Genomic DNA, 25,513 nt, shown 5'->3' with positions numbered 1-25,513 from the left:
CAGAGAATGCAAACCAGCTTTGTTTTTGTTGTTATTGTTACTATTGGGGTTTTTGTTTGTTTATTTTTTAGGGGTTTTTTAACTTGTTCTAATTAGTTATACATGAGAGTATAATTCATTTTGACACATTATACATAAATGGAGTATAACTTCTCATTCTTCTGGTTGTACATGATGTAGAATCACACTGATCATGTAATCATATATGCACATAGGGTAATAATGTCTGATTCATTCTACTATCATTCCTACCTTCTTACCCCCTCCCCTCCCTTTGCTCCCCTCTGTCTAATCAAAGTACCTCTATTCTTCCCTAGCCCCACCTTATTGTGAATTAGCATCTGCATATCAGAAAAAACATTTGATTCTTTGGGATTGGTTTATTTCACTTGTATGATATTTTCCAGTTCCATCCATTTACCAGCAAATACCATAATTTCAATCTTCTCTAAGGCTGAGTAATATTCCATTGTGTATCACAATTTCTTCATCCATTCATCTGTTGAAGGGCACCTAGGTTGATTCCATAGTTTAGCTATTATGAACAAACCTGGCTTTGACAAGAAGAAAGTTGTGCAGACTGGGGATCTCTTCTAGTTTGGTCCATTGCAATCCCCTGAGAAGCTTTGAAAGCACTGTGGGCCTCATCTCCAGATATTCTGATGTAACTGCTCTGGGATACAACCTGAGCACTGGAATTTTTAAACACCTCCCAAGTAATTCTAAAAGGCAGCCAGGGTGGAGAGCCACCAGCCTAGACTTATAGGTCCTTTCTCCAAACACTTAGGGATCTTATTAGAATAGAATGCAGCTCTGACTTAACACACCCTGGGTAGACCTGAGATTGAGCATTTGTTAAAAGCTTCCAGAGAAAGCAGGTGTTGCTAGATCTACTCGAGTGGTGCTTATCAGCAGACATAGGTATCAGAATCATGGAAAATGCCCCCACCCCTCACCCTTACCTCAAGCTAAATAAGTCAGCATTTCTAGGCATAAGATAAGAAGGTCAGTATTCTTTTAAAATTCCACAATTATTTTCAGTGTGAGGCTAATGCTGAGAACCACTAATCTAGAGAGTCACAATGTACTCACATCACCAGAACATTTAACATATACAAAATCAACTGCACACACTCAGGAGTTAGAAATTATTTCAATATCATAGGCGACTATTAAAACTGATCATCAAGAATCCTAGTTAAAGATGCAGAATGAATATAAGTATCTTTCCTCCTCCTTTAAGAATTCCACTAAAATATCGGCAATTTTTTTTCAGTGCTAAGGATTGAATCCAGGCCCTGGTGCAAGATAAGCACCCATTCAACTACTGAGCTACATCCCCAGCCCCAGATTTTTTTTTCTTAATGAGAAAACAGAGGAGAAGAAATGATGAGGAATGAGAGATGAAGACCTTTGAGACAAGCAGATAACAGAATGAAAACTGACTATAGAGCAGAGGGAGCTCTGGCCTGGGAATCTGCAAAAGGAGGTGCTAATAAGAACTAGTTCCTCTTCCATAGGAACTGGAGCCTGGGAGGCTCAAGATACTTCAGAAGGCAGAGGCACATCAGGGCCAGAACAAAAAACCCTTGAACCTTTCTGCACCCCAATGGTGACTGCAGCTCAATTATCCCCCTTGGGAGAACTTCATGCCCAAAAAGCCTTATCAGCCCACAGTTGAGAAGTATACAAAATTCAGGCCCTGGCATGGCCTCCAGGTGCTTTGCATACTCTGCTGGCCTCATCCTGTCCCACTCTTCCCAAGAGGTTATAGGCCCATGTATATGGCTCCAGAGACTCCTAGCCAAGTACTTCACAGTCCTGTTTGCTGCCTGTGGGCTGCACCAGAAAACTCCCCCAAAACTTACCAGGCCACACACAGTTCCAGTGAAAAAATCTGGTCCCCAAACCAAAACAAAGACTGGAATTTCTCAAATGCACATAGAGGTTATGTTTTGTGGTACACACCTATAAAACCATCATTATGGGAGGCAGAAGTAGGAGGATCACAGGTTCAAGGTCAGCCTCAGAAAGTTGGTGAGGTCCTCAACAACTTCGCAAGACCCTATCTCAAAACAAAAAGTAAGAGAAAAGGGCGGTGGATGTACCCCATTACAAAAAAAAAAAAAAAAATAGAGTATCTGTAAGAGTTTAAGGTGACTACTTGTGAGGTCCAGGGCTGCGGTGGAAATAGTGGGACAATTTTTCCTCTATAAGTCTTTTCATATTATTCGGTTTTTAAAAATCATATTCATGGGGTCAGTGATAGAGTTCTTGCCTTGTATACCCAAAGCCCTGGGTTCAATCTTCAGTACTGAGTAAACAAAAAAAAAATTAAATCATGTTTTTGGTGAATAACCTGGTAGGTATGTGCAAGTACATAAACTGTAGGCATGAGAACTTTGGAGGGGAACTGCTGGATCAAAAGAAATGAACATAATAGTAGAAATTTCATAATATTGACCTTCAAAGTGCTGCCTGTTTCATCAAAGTAACAGTAATATGCAAAAGAATCTCACAGAAAAATACATAAACATTACCACCTCTTTCAGAGGTAACCCTCAGGCATTGTACCAATTTATATGACCACATATATAAACTGTAATCCCAGCAGCTGAAGAAGCTGAGGCAGGAGGATCGTGAGTTCAAAGCCAGCCTCAGCAATGGTGAGGTGCTAAGCAACTCAGTGAGATCCTGTCTCTAAATAAAATACAAAATAGGGCTGGGGGTGTGACTCAGTGGTCGAGTGTCCCTAAGTTCCATCCTCAGTACCCACCTACCCCCCAAAAAAAATACCATAAGAGTAACAATCTCTCCACACCCTATAAACCATTGTGTGCTATAGCTTCTTTAAAAAAACAGATATAGAATGAAAAAAGAGCAGAAGGAAGAAAAAAACAAACCAATCCAATAGAAGGCAGGGAGGCTAAGGAGATGACTAAATGCAATATAGACTGGATCATGGAACAATAAAAGGACATTAGTGTAAAAAACTGGTGAAATTCAAATAAAAAGCCTCAAGTTTAGTTTTATGGGATTTTTTAAGTCATGTGATTGTATTTCTTTAATAAAAATTTGAAAAAAAATTAAGGGAAGGTTAGAATATACACAGAGTTGTCTTCTTCCCTGGGAAAGAGGCCATGATCCAGGCCTTTGATCAAGGTTTGGCTACATAATTATAGAAACTTCATAAAAGGCTACATTACATAAAAATACTAACATTGAAAGCACTCCTGTTTCATCAAAAATGAGAGACATGAATATATAAAAAGACTTTACAGAGAAATAAATGAAAAAAATCAGCGTACTTTTCAGGGCTAAGAAAAATAGTCCCCTGCTCACAACTCAGTGAACAATTAACAGACCCAATCCAATTACACCAGTATCTAGATGCTGGCTCGCATGACTACATGACTGATTCTGCAACTTGAAAAACCTTTCCTGAGTTCTTTCCATGAAGCATCACTCAAGAGGGCCCAAGCAGGGAGAATTTCCCCTGTGATCCTAATGTCCCTGGCCATCCTGAAAGTGTAACCAGGACTTAGAAAGGCTGTCTTTGCTAAAAGCTCTCTTTACTTGGGCCTGCAGAGCCCCAAAAGGTAACTGAAAACAGGATAAAGCTTGGCATCTCTGCCTTCATTTTGTATTCATCTTAGGTCCCTGCTCAGCTCTGCATCTAGGAATATGAATCATTGAAGGAGTGTTCATCTAAAAACTAGTAATATAAGGTTTATTAGCCCTAAATTTACCTAACCTACCTCGTCCCCCTTCAAGACTGAGACAAGATTGGTAGCTACCTGTTGCAGCCCAGGAGTGGCACCTAGAAGTCTTCATTCCTTATCCTACACTGTCCAAGAACAGCAGGGGCAATAATCTAATGTAACTAAATTGTCTTCTTCCAGGATCACAGATTCTACAGATAAATATCCTGCACCCTGCAAAGTGTCCTCCCTCTGATGATAAGGACTTCTCCAGAGCCACCTGGCATAAGCAGAACTGAGAGAATAATTGACCTAACCACAGTTTGACCAAGACTGCTTAATTGTGCATATCTCTCACTCCTGCCCCAATTCTTCCTCTGTAGCTCCTGTTGACACTCCACAGACAGGGCTAGGATGCTGGATCCCATCTTTGCCTTCCCAATATGTGGCCATATTGAGTAAAGTTCTTTTCCTGCATTTCACCATAACCTTTTGTTTTTGGTATTTGGGGCAAGTGGCTGGACCCAGTTTGTTGGGACCTCAAAGTCAGGCCTTTGGCCAAGAATTCCAATAACAAAGGAACCAATGTTAGTCTGTAGCATGTTGTACAACCAGGAGGAGCTTCCCATACACTCTCTGCTGCCTGGACCTTGCTTTGTTACTATGTTGGATGTTTCCTACTAATTTTGAACTCCTCCAGGTGACCATTACATCTGATGGTCATTATTTCCCTAGATCTTGATGGCTTATCAGATATGTTATATCTACCTTAAGTGTTTGCAAAGCAGACCTCTTGTGGAAGAATGAAGTTGCACGTGTCATTGTCCATTAAGAGCAGAGAAAGACGTGTTGAATTCTCCTCAGGAGTAAGAGAAGGGAGTAAGAGGGCTTCAGAGTCCCGAGGAAGCCTTTCAGAGAGACAGGAACTACTCACTAGTACTATGAAGATTTATTTTATTTTATTTCTGGTGCTGGGAATTGAACCCAGGAGAACTTTACCACTGAGTTACATCTCCAGCCCTTTTATTTTATTTATTTATTTATTTATTTATTTATTTATTTTTAGGTAGGGCCTTGTTAATTGGCTGAGGCTAGCCTTGAACTTGCAATCCTCCTGCCTCAGTAGCCCTGAGGTGTGCACCACTGGACCCAGAATAGGATTTTATTACATTGTCAAATACCAGGAGTCTTTTTGCTCGTGTGTCTGATCACTCCAGTTCAACTATCTGAAGTCTTTATAAGGAAAACCTTAAATGCAACATATTCAGGGATTTGGGGGCAGAAAAATGAAGAAAGCAGAGCCAGGAGAAGCTAGGAAAGCTGTTATAATACTCCACAGTCAAGGCAAGAGGAAAGGTGCCTCCCACCTGCTGCAAAGAAGAGAGTAGGCAACGGCTGTTCAGAGAAGAGAGGGAAAGAGGCTGCAAGTTCAGACACCCTAAGGAAGAAAGGAATATGCAGGAACCTAGATGGGTCTGAAACCTGAAGCCAGATGCTGAAACAGCACATTAAGCTCCAAGACACAGCCATACAAAAAAAATGAGCAGAGAACACACCACTGTGTGGGCCACGCCTTACCTAGATCTGCCATCCACTGAACCAACATGTGGACAAATGTGGCCAGCACATTGCCCCCATTGAGCGATGCTGCTACCCCCAGGTAAGTTCTGTCGAAGTATGGGAAGTAGGCAACTGGGGCCGCAGGGTCTGGGATCTGCACCGGCTGGAATCCTGAAGGCATGGAGGCCGCCAGCTGCACGGAAGTGCTGATATTGAGAACTGAGATCCAAAGAGAGCAAAGCTGAGGTCTGTTGTGTTAACTCGGGGGTCACAAATCATAAGAGAACAAAGGGAGAGTATGGCAGTTTTAAAAATACGTCCACAAATTCTTAGATATTCTTCAAGAGGTAGAGGCTGACTCCGCTCTCCCTAAGTGTGGACCTGGCATAGTGACTCACTTCTGACAGGTAAAACAAAGCCAAAGTGACAGTGTGTGACTTTTGAGAACTAGTATACTTACGGGCCAAACTAACTGAGGTCAGCACTACCAGGGAGTCAAAAGCGATAATGGTATACAGGTTTTTAAAAGGAGTCACAGGAAGCTAATAAGCTTCACTTTTCGCTACAGTGAGCCTCCTACCATGACCCTAAACTGGAAGCAACATGCCCTCTACCCATGGAAAGGGATAGTGAAAGGATCCAAACAACACTGCCCACAGACATGTCACAGCTGAGCACAGGCCAGCAGCCGCAAGCTGGAACCAGAGGCTCCAACCACCTCAGGGAAGAGGAGGCCTTGCTAGGGCTTGAATGTCCCCACAATAACACAGGCTAGAATTTAATCCCCATAGTGAGATATTAAGAGAAGGGACCAGGGAGGGGCTTTACCATATGATTGGATAATGAGGGCTCCATTCTCATAAATGGACTGATCCATTCGTGGGTTATGGAAGAAGTGACTTTGTTATAAAAAAGAAGATCTCATTATGACTAATTTGTTCTATCTCCCCATGTGATACCTCCACCATGCCATGACCCAGGAAGAAGGACCCCTCCAAATGCAGCTCCTCAATTTGGACCTCCCAGCCTCCAGAACCATGAACTGAAGAAACCTTTTCTTCTTTCTTCTTCTTTTTTCTTCCTCCTCCTCCCCCTCCCCCTCCCCCCCCTCCCCCTCTTCTTCTCCTTCTCCTTCTCCTTCTCCTTCTTCTTTTTTTTTTGAACTAGGAATTGAACCACCCAGGAATGTTCTATCACTGAGCTACATTTTGAGACAGGATCTTGCTACACTGATCAGGTTGGCCTTGAGCTTCAGAATCTCCTGCTTCAGCCTCCAGAATAGCTGGGATTACATGCATTCGCCACCATGTCCAGCTAAACCTTTATTCTTTCTAAATTTCCCAATCTGAGAGTCAATTGTAGCAACAGAAAACAGACTAATATGGGTCTAATCCTAACCTGCTTCCCACTGGACTAGCCTCCCACCACTTAGAAAGCACATGGGCACAGGGGACTGCCCTCTGAAGAGAGTACCGCCTAACATAAAAAATAAAAAAATTTAAAAAAAGAGCCAGGATCTTTACAGGCACCATCCCAAGGCCACAATTGCCCTATGAGAAAGGCAATGACTGTCATCCTCATTTTGGATAATGACAAATGCTCAGGGAAGAAACTCAGCTGTCCAAATTCACACTAGAGGAAGTAGAAGATCTGAACTCCAGAGCCTGTATGAGCTCACTGGGATTCTTGTTTTGAGAGGAAGGAATATAAGGCAAAGATGATATATACTGGTTTAAAAAAAAAAAAAGTCACAAGATAAACTTAGCATGTTTTCCTGAGGCTTTGATGTTGCTGAAAATTTGGAAGTAAAAAGGTGGTTTTGAACTTTTTTATCTGAAAATAGTTTATCACATGTATGTACGAACAAAAGGGACAGTCTCCCCGTCAGTTAATCTTGTCCTTTTTCCATGTGCTGGCTATATTGGTAATAAGTACATCAGAATACCTTGCCTCAAAATGTCTGCATCTAGCTGGGTGCAGTAGTGCACACCTGTAATCTCAGCTACCACCCCACTTGGGCAGGCCCAGGTGATACCCTAAACCAGGGGATAGGCAAATTATAGCCCACAGGCCATGACCAGCCTACCACCTGTTTTTGTATGGCCTAGAAACTAAAAATGGCTTTTCCATTTTTTAAATAATAGCTTTGTGGATATGTAAATAACACAGATTTACTGTAAAACCCACCCTGTTTAATTTTTTTTATTTTAGGGGGGTTTTTTTGGGGGGGATCAGTGCTGGGGACTACATGTAGAAGCTAATCATGTTTTCCACCACTGAAATACATCTCCAAAGTGGAGTGAAGTGGCACAAGCCTAAAATTCCCACAACTCAGGAAGACACAAGTTTTAGACCAACCTGGGCAACTTAGCAAGACCCTCAAGCAACTATCTCAGAGTTGAAATTAAAAAAAAAAATTGAAAGGCTTAGGGATGTAGGTCAGTGATAAGGCACTTCTGGGTTCAAACTGGGGATTTAAAAATACCAAAATAAAAAAATATTTTTAAATCCCCAACCTCAACCAAACATGTTAGTGCATGCCTATAATCCCAGCAACTCAGAAGGCTGAGGCAGGAGGATCACAGTTAGAGGCTAGTCTCAGAAACTTAGTGAAGCCCTAAGTAACTTAGTGAGACCCTATCCCAAAACAAAAAAATCAAAAGGGCTAGGAATGTGGCTCAGTGGTAAAGTGCTTCTGGGTTCAATTCCCAGTACCAAAAAAAAAAAAATCCATCCTTTCAAAGGGTATAAAATTCAGTGGGTTTATTCACAATTGTACAACTGTGATGTTATGATATACATTTGGGGGTTTTCATCCACAGCTCTTGGCTCATAACTCCCTTCAATAATAGGCCATAGAAACTAGAATTAAAGAGTCTTTCATCCCCAGGGTGAGTGATAAAAACTCTGTATTTTCCACATTTCCCTGACCTACTACTGTGTCTGACAATAGATCATAAGACTTTCATTTCAGAAACAGTCCTGCCCAAACCTGCGAGCAAGGAATGATGCACAGAGAGACCAAGAAGAATCTGAAAAGATGGATCTTGCTGGGTTTCCCCACCCAGTCTCTAGCATTAGATACACATTTTCTAGGGAGGGGGAAAAAAGGTCAGGTTCAAAGAGCTTCCAGGACTGAACACTTGGAGGTTCCTAGAGTGTGGCACACCAAAAGAGGGCATAGAATCTGCATGTCCCTTCCTCTGTGCCTCACCCTATATATCTCTCCATCTGTGATATCTTTTGTTATCCTTTATAATAAACCAGCAAATGTAAGTTTGCTGTCAGCCTTTCAAGGAAATTAATTGAACACAAAGAGGGGACTGTGGGAACTCCAGCCAGCTTTGCTGGGTCATATGGTGGCTCCATGTTTCACATGAGAAACTACCAGACTGCTCTCCAAAAGGGCCACACTATTTTACCATCCTGCTAGCATGTTCTCATATTTTTAAAATGCTTGAAAAGAAATAAAATGCAGAATATCTCATGATACATAAAAATTCTATGAAAGTCACATCTCAGTGTTTGTATGTTCCAACATGTTACTTGGAACACAACTGTGCCTATTCATGCTGTGTGGCTTCTCTAACCCCAATGGCAAGGTTAAGAGATTATGTTGTCCACACAGAGGAAACATTTACTCTCTGACCCTTTTCAGCTTGCTAACCCCTGTCCTGACTACTACCTCCACCTCATTGTGTTTCTCTTAACCCAAATTCAGAAAAGATTGTGCACTTCTAATCAGATCTGACACAACTTTCACTGACAAACTCATAATAACAACAATTCTATTCTACTTATCTATTCTCTCTCTCTCTCTCTCTCTCTCTCTCTCTCTCTCTCTCTCTCTGTGTGTGTGTGTGTGTGTGTATGTGTGTGTTTTACTAGAGATCAAACCCAAGGCCTTTCTCATGCTAAGCACATGCTCTACCATTGAGCCACAGCCCCAAACTTATCATCTATTTCTTGGCCATACAGTGCATAGAAAGTAGCCAATTAGAGAGAGCCACTTCCCTCACCAGGCCACAAAAGGCACAGGGATAGAACTTGCCTGCTGGCCTATAAGCTTCCTGAGCAGAGGGATTCACCTGCAAAGATGAGGGTATTTTTCATCTTTACAGAACAGGATCCCCTAGGATAGTAAGGATGGTAAGTTATAGGCATCCCTCAGGCCCTTGCTCAGAGCAGGTGTTTGGGAAGCACCTGTGTAAGTTTAAGAAAACAAAAAGAAAACTTACCAGCATCTGTCCTTTTGCCCATGCAGGAGTAGACAGAGGCCTGTAAATCACCCATGGCTACACCCACCTGCGTCCCCTTTGGGATTTCAAACCAGGAGTGGAAAGTTCTTCCTGCCACACTGCCTGGCTCAGCAATGTTGGGGAGCATGTGGACAGGAAAGCCCGAGACCCTCAGTCTGCAAAACAGAAGTGGACACCTGTATTTACCTGGCTCTCAGCTTTCTGCTTTTTGTTGTTTCCAGGAGACTTAGCAAGGGAACATGCTATAGGTCACACATAGGAGAAGGAAGAATGGAAGCCAGTGTCATCACAGACTTCCTCTTGAGCTTTTTTTGAAACCATGAACTTGGTTTTTGTAAATAGGGAACAAAAGCTTGGAATGCACCTTCCAGAGAAGAAGAAAACAACCAGTTTAAATCACAGCCATCAAAAAGGATGCAATCAGAGCCAGATTTTATAGCATTCTGGCCCCCTGTGTTTGAGGAAAACACAAACCCTCTACAAAGGGAGGCGACCACAGTTTCAACACAAAGTTAGCGTTGGTTAGCACAGTCCAGACCAAAGTCAAACCCACCAGCCTCTTGAATGTCAAATGCATCCATCACTCAGGTTAGTGAATATAGGGCTGCCAAATTTTATAAAACATGCTAGAAAGTTCTTTACCTGAACTACCAGGTACTTTTTGCTTTTATTTCAGAGCTCAGAATTTGGGCCCTGAAGGAAGTAAACCTATAGGCACCGGACTTCTGTACCTGAAAAGGTAAATGATTGTTGAAAAATAACTTAAAATGCATCCCTCCAGACTACCTCCCATTCTTAATCTTATTTTAAAATGTATCAAACAATGGAAATTCCAGGTGGAAAACTCCAAAGAAGCTCTCACTCAGGAGGTTCCCTTCAGCCTGGAGCCAGCCTTTGAGGTTATACTCACATCTCCAAGTTCCAGCTTTGGCCCTGGGTGTTGAAATATCCCCAGCTAGCAGCATTCTGATCAGACATCAGGGGTCTTGGCAAGCCACACAGCATGGCAACCACGTAGTCTTGGATGGTGCCAGCTGCATCGTAGGACTTCAGGAAGTCTGGGCTGTTTTCACACCAAAAACAATTCAACTGGGTCTAACATGGATGCAGAAACATGTGCTGCACCTAGCTATGGACATTAGAAACTGGATTTGGTATAGTCAAGGCATAGCCACAAGTCTACGTGCTGTGGCTCATGTTTAGCTAGAGCCCTGGGATTAGGACCTCCCAGCTGCTCCAAGCAAAGCCACCCAAGTCAGCCCTAAGGGGGAGGACTTGGGGAACTTGGAGAACTGCTATGCCTAGGAAAGCAGGACATGGTCCTGCTTTATTTCAGGACCTGAAGCCCTGACCCTACTGTGAACTCAACTTGTCAAATCACTTGCCCTCTCTGTCCCCTCCTCTCCCTCTCTTGATTAGAACTGGATAACCAATAGTGAGCCCTCTGCAAAATGAGCCATTCTGGATCAGATCCAGATCTGTGACGGCACAGTATGCCAGGCCACACTCACCAAGGCACAGTCTATCAGGTGGAGAGATGCTGATCAGCAGGAGGTTCAGCCTCCTGTCATCCCCCTAGAAATCCACCACTGTCATCCCCCCTAGAAATCCACCACTGATTCAAATAAGAGTTGACTTACCTATTTTTCAAAAGCCAGAAGATGGTTGCACAGCCAAACCCTGTGGCCACACTGAGGTGGGACTCTGGCTGGGGCAGAGAAGCCAGGAACTCACTGCTACACCGGCCATCCTGCCATGTGACCAGGTAGCTCACAGCTCTGGGCTTGAACACAGGAGCAGCCTCTCCCTCTGTCCAGACACAGCCTGAAACAAACAAGATGACCAAAAATACAGAAAAGAGAACCCAAGTGGGCAACAGCATGTCCTTGAGACGTCTCAGCTGGTGAGCTTAGGGTACAGGCACTTGCACCCTGTGGCAGTGCCTGGCTCACCCATGGCCCTGATATCATGGCTCTGTAGCCTTAAGCAAATGACTTTACTCCCTCCATTTGTCTCACTTCTGTTTCTTTTCCTTAATCTTTAAGTTGATATTATGTATCTCCCCACACCCCAAAAGTTGTTTGGTATACTCCCAAGTCCCCTGGTCTCCACAGTCTTTCCAACTCTCAGCATGATGATATTACCTAGTCTTGATTCTGAATGATTATCCTTTGATCTTAGCTAATTGATTTGGGGCAGGGGGTACTGGAGATGAAATCCAGAGTCTCACATGTACTAAACACATGCTCCACCACTGAGCTACATCCCCAGTCCTGAGCTAATTAATTTTTAAACATCAAATTCCACTAAGAAATCTGGCCATCTATTATACTTTGCATCTGGACTATCCCCCAAAAGGCTTGGTCTCCAGCTGACTGTGGTATTGGGAGGTGGTAGAAACATTAGGAGGCGGGGCCTTGTTGGAAGGGGTTTGTCACTGGAGGTATGCCTTTAAAGTACACATTTTGTCCCCAGACCCTGCCCCCTGACACACTTCTAGCTGCAATGAGGTGAGCACTGCCCTCTGCCACATGCTCGCTACCATGATGTTCAGCCTTACCACAGGCCCACAGCAATGGGACCAAATGGCCATGGACTAAAACCCTGAGCCAAAATAAACCTTTCCTCCTCTAAGTTGATTTTCTCAGGTATTTTATCACAGTGGCAGAAAGTTGACTAACAACACCAACTTTACTTCATTTATATTCTGAAACATCTTCTGGAATTTTCTCTGCTCTTATTTAAATAAATATTTCATCTAACACTGTTTCCAGCCGAACTGGGTAAGGTGGCATACACCTTTTAAACCCTGCTATTCCTTTATATAACTTTTGTTCTTTCTTATCAAATATGGAATGTTTCCCATGCCACCACGTAATATGAATACAACCACTGCTGCAGAACACTGGCATAAGGTGCCAGTCCAGAAAAGTTAACAGCAATTGAGGACACCCCAAATCTATTAGATGGAGGTAGGAATCTGGCTACCACTGAAGAATGGAGCCTGCCACGAGTCTGGCAGGTCAGATGTCACAGAAAGCTATTTTCTGGCTGTCTGATCTCAGATCCCAGATTTGGAAACCAAGGCTGTTATATTTTCCTGTAAATTCACTCACCAAGAAACAAAGAAACTTACCTGCCCCTCTCCACTTAGTTCCAGGCCATGCAACATCCATTCATTCATTCATGCTTATGTGCCTGACTGTATGATATAGTTATGAGTATCTAATGTATATTAGGTGCTGGTTCTAGGGTCTGAAAATATAACAAGGAAAAGTCTTCACAAAGCTTTGTCTTCACAAAGCTTATATGCCAGGGCTGGAGACAGAATATAAATAAGCAAATGTACAGTGCCAGGTACTTTTACTTTCTATGAAAAATGTGCAGCAGGGTGAGGGGAGAGACAGTGATGATTGTTAGGGGTGGTCAGGGAAGTCCTCTCTGAGGTGACATTGGGGGAAGGTGAACGTGAATGGATTAAGGGTATAAGTCTTTAAGAATAGCAACGGATACTTGTTGCAGGTGAATGGAACAAGGAGGGTAAAGGACCTTGTCAAGCAATCTCTGGTTAACATTCCTGGCCAATACCCAGCACAGCAGGGAGGCATGTTACAGGATCTTGTACCTGCAACATCTTCTTGGTATCATTAACTTTCACCTGGAAGCAGGGGAATAGGGTAGGGATGGAAACAGGGAAGGGGTCCTCCTGAGAATAATCTACCCCACAGCTGCATTTCTACCTAAATGTAAACCTGGGATTCTTTTTTTAAACCTGGGATTCTTATCCCAGCCCTAAAGCTGGATGTTTACAGTGTTTTGTTTTTTTTTTTCTCTCTCTCTATTTGCTTCCAAAACTCTTTTGATCCCATTTTTAATTTTTTTCAAACTATCATAAAATAAATAGAGTACCAGACAATGTTCAAAGCACTCAAAATATTAATTCATTTAATCTACATGATAACTTTATAAGACAGGATCATAATTTTCCCCAAATAAACAATGAAGAAAATACACATAAGAAAATGAAACACAATGTTTTCAAAATTTGCCCAAGTTCACATAGCTTCTCAATGACAGAATCAGGATTCAAATTTAGATAGTCTATTCTAGAATTTGACATAATGGAGATCTCATTTGCTTTCTATATTTCTTTTCTTCTTTTTTTTTCCTTGAATAGAATTGATATATTTTTAAGTTTTTGTTTGTTTTTGTAGTAATGGGGATTAAACCCAGGGCTTGGCACGTGCCAAGCAAGTGCTCTGCCACTGAGCTACATCTGCAGCTCTTTTTTTAAAGTTTTTAATGGCAAAAGTGATAAATAAATACCGTACTTATTGTTGTCCACAACATGTTCTTGAGTTCTTTGTCAATATGGCTTGAGTGCACTTTCCTCTTTTTAACTACTACATATGTATGGGCCTACCGGCATTTATTTAATTTGTCCCCCAGGTAAATGTCACATTTTCACTATGGTGTAGAGGAGGATGCAGTGAAGGACCATGAGGGTGCCTCCTTGAGGACATATGTGTTCCAGAACTTTTCCTGGACAGGTTCCAAATAGTAGAATTGCTGAGTTATAGCTGTTCCCTTATTTTAATAGTTCCTCCAAAATAGCTCTCCTAATTTATCCTACATCAGGATTTTTAAAAGAATTAGTTTTTCACTAGGCACAGTGGCTCAGGCCTGTAATCCCAGCAACTCCAGAGGCTGACACAAGAGGATCACAAATTCAAGGCCAGCCTCCTTGGCAACTTAGATAGACCCTGTGTCAAGAAATTAATAATAAATAAAAGGACTGGGGGTGTAGCTCAGTGGTACAGCACCCCAGGGTTCAATCCCTAGAACCTAAAAAAAAAAAAGAACCAGTCTTCTAACCATTTTCACAATTTTTTGGGGGGGATACAATATTTATTTATTTATTTTTATGTGGTGCTGAGGATCGAACCCAGTGCCTCATGTATGTGAGGCAGGCATTCTACCACTGAGCTACAACCCCAGCTCCATTTTCACAACTTTTGATGTTTCCAAATTTTTTGATTTTTCACCATCCAATAGGTGGAAATGACTTCTCATTGTTGTTCTCATCTGCACTTCCCTAATTATTAATGACATGGAGCATCTCCTCATATGTTTATCAGCCATCATATTTCCTCTTCTAGGAATTGCCTGTTGGGATCCTTAGCCCATTTGTCCTCTCTTTGTTATTGTTTCTTTATTTATACTGATATCTGTCCTTCATCTCCTCTATATTGGCAAATATTTCCTCCAGTCTGATGCTCGCCTTTTAGTTTTGCTTTATGATCCCTGTTTCTCTCCTGCTTTTACTGAGCCTGAAAATGGAATCTGAAAAACAGGCGTAACCACAGGACTCTCAGAAGATATTCATCACTCCCTCCCCTCCAACTTGCTGGCCTATGCCCTCGTGGAAGCACTTAGCTCTCTGCTCAAGTTACTGGTGCTCGACTGTGCTGGCTATGTTCTAGAAGGTAGAGGTTTCATCTGCTCATTTCTATATCTCCCTCAGGGCCCAGCACAGGGACTTATATGTTGTGGATACTGAAACCAAACTTAATTAAGGCTGCCACTGAACGGGAACAACTTGATCCCAAGTACAATTTCACTCAGTCCCACTAAGCAGGAATCATCACCACCAAACAATGTCTTTCCTCCTTCCCAGAAACCAGCAGCAAAACAAGGAGATGCTGGGCTGGCTCAATGAAATATTAAGAGTTCTTTCCAACAATGTGGCCAATGGATGGTTTGTGTGGTTGGTACAAAATCTAGGAGACGGGCAAAAAGGAAGATGTGCGACCAGACCACAATCATTACATCTCTGCTCTCTTCTTTGGGAAGGGTTTTAGTATTAAAAGGACATTTATTCTCATTAATGCAAAATTAAGGAGTTTAAAAAGCTTTTACAACCTAGACTCCCTCGGAGAGGTCGGCTCCAATGCCCTAATCGGCCTTCTGCTTCTGCCACAGCTTGGAGCCAAGCAGCTCCCATAGTTTCAAAGAGCCTGACATCAGGCACACTAGAAAAGGGAAGAGAGAGAGATTATGTTGGCTTCTACAGTTCCCCTCCCCATCCTGGGCAGTTATCAAAGGATGTCACTAGACCCCAGTCACTGACAGGCAAGTCACCAACCACTCATTCAGTCCACAGCCACCCTTTTCTGCCTGAAGAGTCAGAAACAAAACAACACCTGGACTCAAATGCTCATTTTGTTGAAACCAGATGATAGGTATGTGTTGGTTCATCATACTATTCTCCCTATTGTATATTATATAAATTGTTTTAAAAACAATTGAATGCCTAGCATAACAGGGAGGTCATGACTTTCTGTAGGAGTCTAATCCTTCCTGGGACATTCTGTTGGGAAATCCCTCCCTTTACTGAGTCATCATGTCCTCCTGGAGCTTTGCTCCTCCTTAAAGGCCTTTTAAAAGCTCAGTGCCTGAAGACAGACAGACCTGCGTGCACAAAATGGAGTCACTGCTTGCGGCCATATGACTCTGAGCACGTTATTCCAGCCTCTCTGAACTTCAACTCCTCATCTACACAATGGGGACAGTCACGTTCCATCATAAGGTTGTGGGAAAGATTGATGAGATCATGCAGATAAGGTCCTTAGCCCAGTATCTGACACGTGAAGTGCTTCTTGTTGCTTTACTGACTTAGCTTCCCCCTGGAACCAAACAGGTCAGCCTCCTCTGCACTTTGTCAGACCTATATCAGATGATACACTGAATAAAACTTTGCAACTGAGCCCTTAAAAAGAATACTCCCTAGAATTTTTTTTTTTTTAGAAATCATCAACATCTGTGGTTATGTAAAGAACAAAATCTATGCCCCAATTCTAAAGAGTTTCCTCTGTGTCTTGACATCTCACACAGTAACAGCTAATCTCTTGGTTGTCAGCACTAATGTTCTGAGACACCAACACAAATAGAGAGAGAGCTGCAGAAAATCCACTCTGCTAAAACCTACAAAAGAATCACAGGAGACTCATTATATTCCCCCTGTCTGTTCATGGATAGATAATGTGCAAATGACATGCAAGTGGACAGTTCACTTCATTATACATTTGAACCAAACAAATGTACATGAAAGACAAGGAGTATTATGTGCTAATCCGTTTTGAGAAGCAATAAATTATTCCCATAGCAGGATAACCTGATTCTGCTCAAAGAGGACTTCATAACACTTTTCTCATTTGGTAAGTGACTATCAGCAGCAAGAGGTCATCCCCTGAGCCCAGCATACCTTGGCCTGTTTTCCAAAATACGACGCCATGCATCTGTCCTGACACTCCGATGGCCCTAACTTTCCGAAGCTGCTGCTGGGGAAGGGCAGCAAGGCATTCATTTAGGGCTTGAATGATTCTACTCACATCCTGCTCCCGCCCCTGTAAACAGAACATGACAGGTCAGGAACAGACAAAAGGTCAGGGGGAGACGGGCAGGCCTAAAGGATTTCCTGGAGGATGGCTGCCCTGCTCATTCCACTGGGGTCACTTCCAAGACATGCTGAGCAGCTCTGGGTGAAGGCTGGGGGTGGGAGGTTAGGACTGCAGCTGGCAAGAAACCACACTCTGGCTTCACATATAAGACGATTTTGCAAATGAGGTTTACCATATGGCTCAGGCTCTGCTCTTCACCATGGGTCAGTCTGAACTAAGAAAAGCACTCCTCCATACGGTCAATAGGGGAAATCACAGAAGGGTCTTCTTTACAAGGCATATGGGGTGATGAGGTTGGAGGAGCCTGGTGGTGTAGGAGCTAAGGGAAATTTCCCTTCCTTTCCCCTCCATTCCTGATTAAATTAAAGAAAATGCATATGGATATATTAATATGCAGAAGAGAAAAATCTCAGCATGGAGGAAAATGACAGGAGTGAAAGTACCCACAAGCCTACCATGATTCAGAAGCTTGTGTACCCCTTTTCCTATATGAGAGGAAAGAATGGGAAATGCAGACAACTTTGAGAATTCTTAAATGATAATTAGAGGCAGACAGAAATGAGCTTGTAAAGTGATTCTCTTTGGAATTTGAATGAGTCCAAGGGACAGACATTATCTAGTAAGAGAAGTCCATGCAGGTATGTTTAGTCCTCAGTCTTCTTTTCTGGGATAGATGAGTTTTAGGTAGGGATGGGAGGCAGTTCTTACTCCTTAGCAGTCCTCTTGTTTGTCTGGTTTGTTGGTTGTTTTTTTCTTTTTTTTTTTTTTTTTTGGGGGGGGGGTGGTTGTTTTGTTTTTGAGATGGGATTTCACTGTGTTACCCAGACTGGCCCTAAACTCCTGGGCTTCAATGATCCTCCCCGGCTTCAATGATCCTCCCCCACATCCTGCCTAGATTTTATACATCTTGAATCAAGGTTTGGACAAGTTCAGATTGGGTCTTCAGAGTCATATGGGGGAACACATTTTGACATCTTTTTTTTTTTTTTTAAAGTGAGAGAGGAGAGAGAGAGAGAGAGAGAGAATTTTTCATATTTATTTTTTTTTAGTTCTCGGCGGACACAACATCTTTGTTGGTATGTGGTGCTGAGGATCGAACCCGGGCCGCACGCATGCCAGGCGAGCGTGCTACCGCTTGAGCCACATCCCCAGCCCACATTTTGACATCTTACAGCTAAAGAAAGGCCAACTCCAATCCAGTATTATATCTAAACTGGTGGAATCAGAGACATCATTATAGCCATCATGGCCTATTCCAAAGTAGGCAATGAGAGGATGCAAACCTAAGAAATCTAGTCACTGTGACCACCTCATTCCTTTGAATTATTAAGTCCCTGTCAGACTGTGACCCCAAAGTCACATCCCAATCTAGGAGATGCCTAGAATACTAGTGCTCATGTTAAAGTGCTTTTAGTGCCTTGGGCCTTTCTTGACTGCATCTTTCCCATGTTGGGGTTCAGAGAACAATACCCACTAGACATGGCATTTGGGGGCATACTGAACAACAACAAAAAAATGATCTAATTTGATCCAAAGGAAACAAGAAGGCCTTAAAATCAGGTTTAGAACTAGCTAAATCTTGCTGGCTATGGTGGCACACATCTGTAATCCCAGCAACTTGGGAGGCTGAAGCAGAAGCTTCTTAAGTTTGAGGCCAGCCTGGGCAACTTAGTGAAGCCCTGTCTCAAAATAAAAAATAAAAACAGCCATTGATGTGGCCGAGTGGTAAAGTACCCCTGGGTTCAATACCCCAGTACCCAGGTGAAAAAGAAAAGAAAAAGAACTCTCTAAATTTCAATAAGCTAAGAAAGCCACCAGAAAACATTCACTTGGGGAAGCAACTCAGGTAACATCATTGTTTTCTTTGTAAATAAAATTCAAAGTAGAAAGAAGAAAAATTAAATGTGTATGCATGTTTAAAAGAATCATGCCACCCAGTATGGTGGCACACATGTAATCCTAGCTACTCTTTGCTTTTGCAACTTCTGAGTTGTTCAAGCTCTACCACTGAGGCAAGAAGAACATAAATTCAAGGATTATTAATATTTGTGCTTAAGAATCTTGGTGTACTTAGCATTTAAGTAAATTTATATTTTTAAAGGAATCTGGCCTTGGCTACCTTCATAATTACAATTTAAAATGTGCAATCAAGTAACTGATCTAGATTTATGATTATAAGTTCAAATCTCACTACTTATAAAAGGATTTGAAACATATAAGAACATTAAAGTTCACTTGGGTATATATCTAATTTATTCAATTTATAAGAATAACTTAGATATTCTGAAAATATTTAAGACAGACAACTTGTGAAAATAAAAAGAAAAATCATAATGAAAACAACATTGAAAAAGAAAGAAAGTAACATTGAAGGAGATTTCCAAAGCCAGACAAGAGGCCTTTGGAAACAGGACTTAATGTTCAATTTAAACTCCTGCCTATCAGTGGTAGAGTGCTTGCCTAGCATGTGTAAGGCACTGAATTCGACTCTCAGCACCACATAGAAATAAATAAATTAAATAAAGGTCCATCAACAACTAAAAATTGAAAAAAAAAAACACCTCCTGCCTAGAATGTACAAGTTGGTCACCTTTCCCACTTGTACTATAGATTCTATAACAGATAATTAATTACATTGTGTCCAGAGAGTCACAATGTATACTGAGAGGAATTGAACTCTTATTATGTGGACCTTTTTACTAAAACATAATCATTCTTTTCTTTATCTTCTACCAGGCACCTAGCCCCTGTCATACAGCACTTGTTCTTCAATTTCAATAGAAATTCCCTAAAAAGGAATTTTTTTCTTCTTTGCACTGTCTGTCCATTGGAACACTGATTCAGAGCTGTGTCTCCTGAACTGCAATTCCTGTCACCCCAAATAAAGTCCTTTGCTTTTGCAATTTCTGATTTGTTCATGCTCTACCACTGAGCTCCACCCCAGTCCAGTTTCTGAGTTTGAATTGTTCAACAAAAGCAGTCCCTCAACAAGAAAAGAGACCAAGTATATGACTGCAATTTAAAACATCTAAGGGGGCTGGGGATGTAGCTCAGTGGTAAAGCACTTGTCTAGCATGTACAAGCTTGTCTAGCCCTGGGTTTGACCCCCAACACCACAAAAAAAAAATTTATATACATGTTTAAAATGTTCAAAAATAAAAATAAAATAAAGGAGCCAGGTGTGGTGGTGCATGTCTGTAATCCCAGCAGCTCCGGAAGGCTGAGGCAGGAGGATCACAAGTTCAAAGCTAGCCTCAGCAATGGCGAGTCACTAAGTAACTCAGTGATGCCCTGTCTCTAAATAAAATACAAAATAGGGCTGGGGATATGGCTCAGGGGTTGAGTTTCCCTGAGTTCAATCCCCAGTACCCACCCACCTCCCAAAATAAAATAAAATAAAGGGCTGGGGTGTAGTTCAGTGGGTAGAGCACTTACCTAGCATGCGTGAGGCTCTGGATTCAATCCTCAGTATTGAAAAACAGAGTAAAGCTAAAGGTTAGACTTTTTTTTTTTTTTTTTTTAGTTTCTTAGTTTTCTTTTTTTTTTTAAAAAAAATGTTACTTATAAAAAGAACTGATACATTTTTAAATGTTATTAGTGGAATAATCTTTACAAGCTAAATTTAAAAACTTAAGAAATAGTGTTCCAAATTTTATAAATTGAATATTTTTATCTCACTAAAAATAAACTGTTTCTGGCACACAAAAATTACCTCAAGTCACAAAATTAACTTATATTTAACAACTGGAAGGATCCATGGAAAGTTCAGAGAAAGGGAAGAGAAATGTGGCTCAGCTTTCAATAAATGTCAGTTCTTTGGGCAGCTGAAAAAGTTTATGGTTTTGGAAAAGCATCCAAAGACCTTAAGCCCCTCAGGTCCCTCCAGGGAGTGCAGCCTTCCCCTCCTTGGAACAAACCTGCTGACCTTGGTCAGGGGCAGTTTTTGGCCCCTAATAAAGATGAACAACGAACAAAGAAGGAAGTCAAGGAGGAGTAGGATGGGGGAAGGAGTAGAGAGGGAACACAAAGCATTTTCCTGAGGCACAGCCCCAGAGCCTAACAAGGATCCTTTGTATACGGAAGGGACAACAGGCAAACTGGCAGAGAAGTGAAAGACAGAGGGACACAGAGGAGGACCATGGCTCTGTATGATCCCCAATGAGGAAGCAAAAGGGCAAGGGGGAAGAGGGAGGAAGGAGCAGGAAAGAGACAATTTGTTTAGTCCTACACTGTTCAAGAGGGCAGCCATTAGCCACATGTGGTTTGTCTGAATTGAGATCTGTTATAGGTATAAAATACACACTAAAAAAAATAAATAAAAAATAAAATACACACTAAATTGCAGAGTCATCGTGAAGAAAAGAATGCATGATGGGCTGGGGATGTGGCTCAAGCGGTAGCGCGCTCGCCTGGCATGCGTGCGGCCTGGGTTGGATCCTCAGCACCACATACCAACAAAGATGTGTGTCCGCCGAGAACTAAAAAATAAATATTAAAAAATTCTCTCTCTCTCTCTCTCCTCTCTCACTCTCTCTTTAAAAAAAAAAAAAAGAATGCATGATATCTCATTAATAAATTTCTATTGATTATTACACGTCAAATATATTACACACATTAGTTACATAAAATATGTAATTAAAATTAATTTCATGGGTTTTCTTTTTCTCTCTTTTAACCAGACTACTCAAGAACTGAAAATTACCCAACATGGCTAACATTTGTGACTCACATTTCTATTAGGCAGTGCTGGTTTAAAGAGTCCCCACATGGCCATCAGATGGTACATCATCCCAAGATAGAGGAGCCACTGTTTAAAATGGGTCCAGGGTGGGTGAGTTGTGAGGGTGGAAACAGTGGAGGAGGGAAACAGGCTGGATGGGATCAACACAAGGAGACAGTGTTCTGCAGTTCCAGTTTTAGTGGTGAGTGTGCTCTGGGGGTAGCCCTTGGATAGACAATGGACACACCCAAAGTATAATGGAAAAGCCTTTGCCCCCATTTCTTGGTTCAGAATATCAATCTGTCCACATCCACATTAAATCCTAAAACTTTTTTTTTTCTATACTGGGAATTTAATCTAATCCAAGGACACTCTAACACTGAGCTACACCCTCAGCCCTTTTAATTTTTGTTTTGTTTTGTTTTGTTTTTCTTTTTGTGGCTGGGATTAGACATGAGCCACCATGCCCAGATAAATGCTAGGACTTAGAAACTTATTCAGCCACACACACCCCTTTTGACAGCTGAAGAGTCTGAAGTCCAGAGGAAAAATAAATAAATTTTTTAAAATTTTTTATAGTTGTAGATGGACAGAATGCCTTTATCTTATTTGTTTATTTTTATGTGGTGCTGAGGATTGAACCCATTGCCTCACACATGCTAGGCAAGTGCTCTGCCACTGAGCTACAGCCCCAGCCCAGAATCTCTGTATTTTGACTGGGTGTGGTGACACACACCTGTGATCTTAGCCACTAGGAAGGCTAAGGAAGGAGGATCACAAGTTCAAGGCCAGCCTCAACAATTTATGGAGACTCTCAGCAACTTAGCAACTATCTCAAAATGAAAAATAAAAGGGATTGTAATCATGTAATTAAAATTAATTTCATCTATTTTCCTTTAAAGAGTCCCCACATGGCCATCAGATGGTACATTATCCCAGGATAGAGGATGTATTTCAGTGGTAGAGACCCCTAGGTTCAATTTCAAGTAATAATAATAATAATAATAATACTTGTGTTTTAAATTGCTAATACCTAAAATTCTGATCTTCACCACATAGCTGCCAAGTTTGACCTTGTTATACACAGTACTTAGTGATGAGTAAAAAGTACAGACATGCCAGGCAGTGGCACGTGCCTGCAATCCTAGCAACTCTGGAGGATGAGGCAGGATTGCAAGTTTGAGGTCAGCCTGGGCAACCCAGCAAGGCCCTGTCTCAAAATAAAAAATAAAAAGGGATGGGGGTAGGGCCGGGTGTGGTGGCACACACCTGGAAGCGGCTTGGGAGGTGGAAGCAGGAGGACCCCAAGTTCAAAACCAGCCTGAGCAATTTAGCGATTAGCAATTTAGCAATTCAGTGAGACCCTGTCTCTAATAAAATACAAAACAGGGTTAGGGATGTGGCTCAGTGGTCAAGTGCCTCTGAGTTCAATCCCTGGTACCCAAAAAAAGGGGATGGGTGTATAGCTCAGTGGTAGGCCACCCCTGGTTTAAATTCCCAGTACTGAAAGAAAAATGTACCCACACAAAAAAATAACACAGCCATCATATGTTGCTATAAATTGGTGGTTCTCACTCAGGGGTGATTTGGTTCCCTGGGGACAACTGGCAATGAGAAGACATTTTTGGTTGTCGCAATGGGAGTGGGGAAGTGCTACTGGTGAGTTGAGGCCAGAATGCTACTAAACATTCTAAGTGCATAGGACTGTTCTCAAAGAATTATTCAGTCCAAAATGTCCACATGCCGCGATTGAAAAACCTGCTGTAGACAAAATCCCAGCAATGCAGTTTTTCCCAGAGCACAGCTCATATGTGGAAGATGTATGGAGGGTGCTACTACGGACCCCTCCCCCAAGTGTCTCACTGAGCAGGTACAACATGCTGGGTTTGCCTGTAAGCAGAGAACAGCCTGCTGAATGCTGTGGGAAAAGGGAAACGTTTTCAACAAGTGGCCCTATTTCAAGAGGAAATGGCACCCCTGAACCCCTTTCCTGTAATCCCAACTTCACTGTCCACTCCCACAGGATCAGAGCCAACTTTCTAAAACACTCTGCAACCCCAACCAAGCTAGTTTTGAAAGCCTCTATAAAAACACAAAGTGCTCCTGAAATCCTTTACCCTCTGAAATGCGGCAAGCAATAGCTTATGAAAAACAAAGCTCTTGGGGATGGGGCTTGGCTCAGAAAATTGAGGTTTCTGGCTGGAAGGCACTAAGAGGCCACTTATTTCAATTCAGAGAACAAGCTGAGGCATGGGGAAAAAGTCAGAGGTTAGACAGAAAAGTTCCTTGATAGTAATTTCTACTGTCAATTGACTGAACATAAAGCTAACTTTTTCAGGAAATGGACAAGATCCAATTTGGTTTGTTTTGGGTTTTTGGGGGGGTGAGGGATATTATCTATTTGTGGGTGTTTGTTGTTGTTTGTTTTTATAGTGCTGGGGATTGAACTCAGGGCCTTATGCCTGCTAGGCAAGTGCTCTACCACTGAACATCACCCCCAAGCCTTTTTTTATTTTTATTTTTATTTTTAAACAGGGTCTGGCCAAGTTTCTGAGGCTGGCCCCCTGAGGATTACAAGCAAGTGCCACTGTGGCCAGTTTGAACAGGATCCAGTTCTAAGGACTGACTGATCCAGTTTCTTAACCCACCTATATATCCCAACAGAGCCCATTATCCTGTTTCTACCTAGTAACTCCCACAAGCCATTAGCTGTAGTTTATAGGTATCAAGCTAATCCTTTTAAAACAAACATTTTAATGGACTCGTCTTTCAGTGTCTAATTGCTCTGAATTCTTTTCTCCAGGTGTCTCAGTCTTTGGGAGCTGGGAGACTATTGCTGGCCAAGTGTTTTTGAGTATTTAAATTCAAATTTGCTTTTACAAATGTAGGTCTGATTTCCAAAGGACAACCTAGACTCTGCCCTAGGCAATAAACTGATTCCTGACCTTGAGGGCACCGGGCAGAGGTGAGGAGCAGACAGCAGCCAGAGAAACTGGGAGGCCCGTGGGTATTCCATATACACAGGAAAGCGACTCCTCGCAGGTCAGAAAGTGGAGGACAGAAAGCACAGGGATCCAGCGCCATAAGCAGGGCCCCCAGAGAATGCCAGAGAGTGGGGAAATAGTTGCCAACAGGTGGGAAAGCTCCTGGGACGGGACTGCAGAGCTGCTGCAGACAGCGAGGCCCAGATAAGTCAGGCGGATGTCAACAAGGCTGGAGAGGTCAGGGAGACTTCTCTGAGGGAGGGGGCTTCCAGGAAGGCCTTCCAGAAGAAGTTGGGTGTCAGGAGCCTCTCGGAGGCGGCGGCTCCAAGGCGCTGCCTCACCTGGGGCCCGGCCGCCTCGCTCTCGGCCTCCGCCCGCGAAGCCCGCGCGCAGCTCGCCAGTACCACGAACCCGGACGGGTGGCCCGGCGCGGCCTCCAACAGGGCCACCTTCACGGACGTGGTGCCCAGGTCGATGCCGAGAGTAACCAACCCAGAGGCCATAGCGGCGGTAACCAGGCGGCTCCAGTTTCTTAACCCAGGCTCACTCTTCACCCGGGAGGGAGGAGCCGGGGCGGGGCTTCGCCTGCCAGTCTTTCAGCCACACTCAACATGGCGGCCTCTTCTCTTCCCATTGGCCGAGGAAGGCGGACTCTCACGCCCTCCAGACGGGACCCAGAGGGTTCCGCCCCTTAGGGCAAAGGTTCGGGGACTGGATAGTTGATCCAGCTTCTCTCCCTGAAGCAGCACAGATTTCACCTGTAAACCATGCAGGCTCCGAGAGGAATGGCTTGACTTTCCTTCACACGGGAGCCCCCATCTCTGCCAAG

General features: G+C 42.7%; 1 protein-coding gene across 5 annotated transcripts in view; it reads right to left on the bottom strand.

Moving 5' to 3' along the window:
• Positions 1-25,513, bottom strand: part of Shpk (sedoheptulokinase) — a 41,923-nt gene that overhangs the window by 2,173 nt on the left and 14,237 nt on the right. Inside the window, exons 1-6 of one of the 5 annotated variants that reach the window (XM_026393906.2) lie at positions 25,026-25,232; positions 16,785-16,926; positions 11,161-11,344; positions 10,431-10,583; positions 9,500-9,675; positions 5,280-5,480 (exon numbers count right to left, since the gene is read on the bottom strand). In XM_026393906.2, the coding sequence (XP_026249691.2) occupies positions 5,280-5,480; positions 9,500-9,675; positions 10,431-10,583; positions 11,161-11,344; positions 16,785-16,926; positions 25,026-25,187 (1,018 nt within the window). In that variant the 5' untranslated portion in view covers positions 25,188-25,232. Of the gene's footprint in view, positions 1-5,279; positions 5,481-9,499; positions 9,676-10,430; positions 10,584-11,160; positions 11,345-15,442; positions 15,553-16,784; positions 16,927-24,645; positions 25,233-25,513 lie in introns of those variants that run through there. The other 4 variants (XM_026393910.2, XM_077800505.1, XM_026393909.2 and 1 more) reach the window with 4 other exon arrangements.

The sequence above is a fragment of the Urocitellus parryii genome, chromosome 7, assembly GCF_045843805.1.
Source record: "Urocitellus parryii isolate mUroPar1 chromosome 7, mUroPar1.hap1, whole genome shotgun sequence".
Lineage (NCBI taxonomy): Eukaryota > Metazoa > Chordata > Mammalia > Rodentia > Sciuridae > Urocitellus > Urocitellus parryii.
The sequence above is the reverse complement of the archived record's forward strand: the minus strand, read 5'-3'. Positions and strand labels throughout refer to the sequence as shown.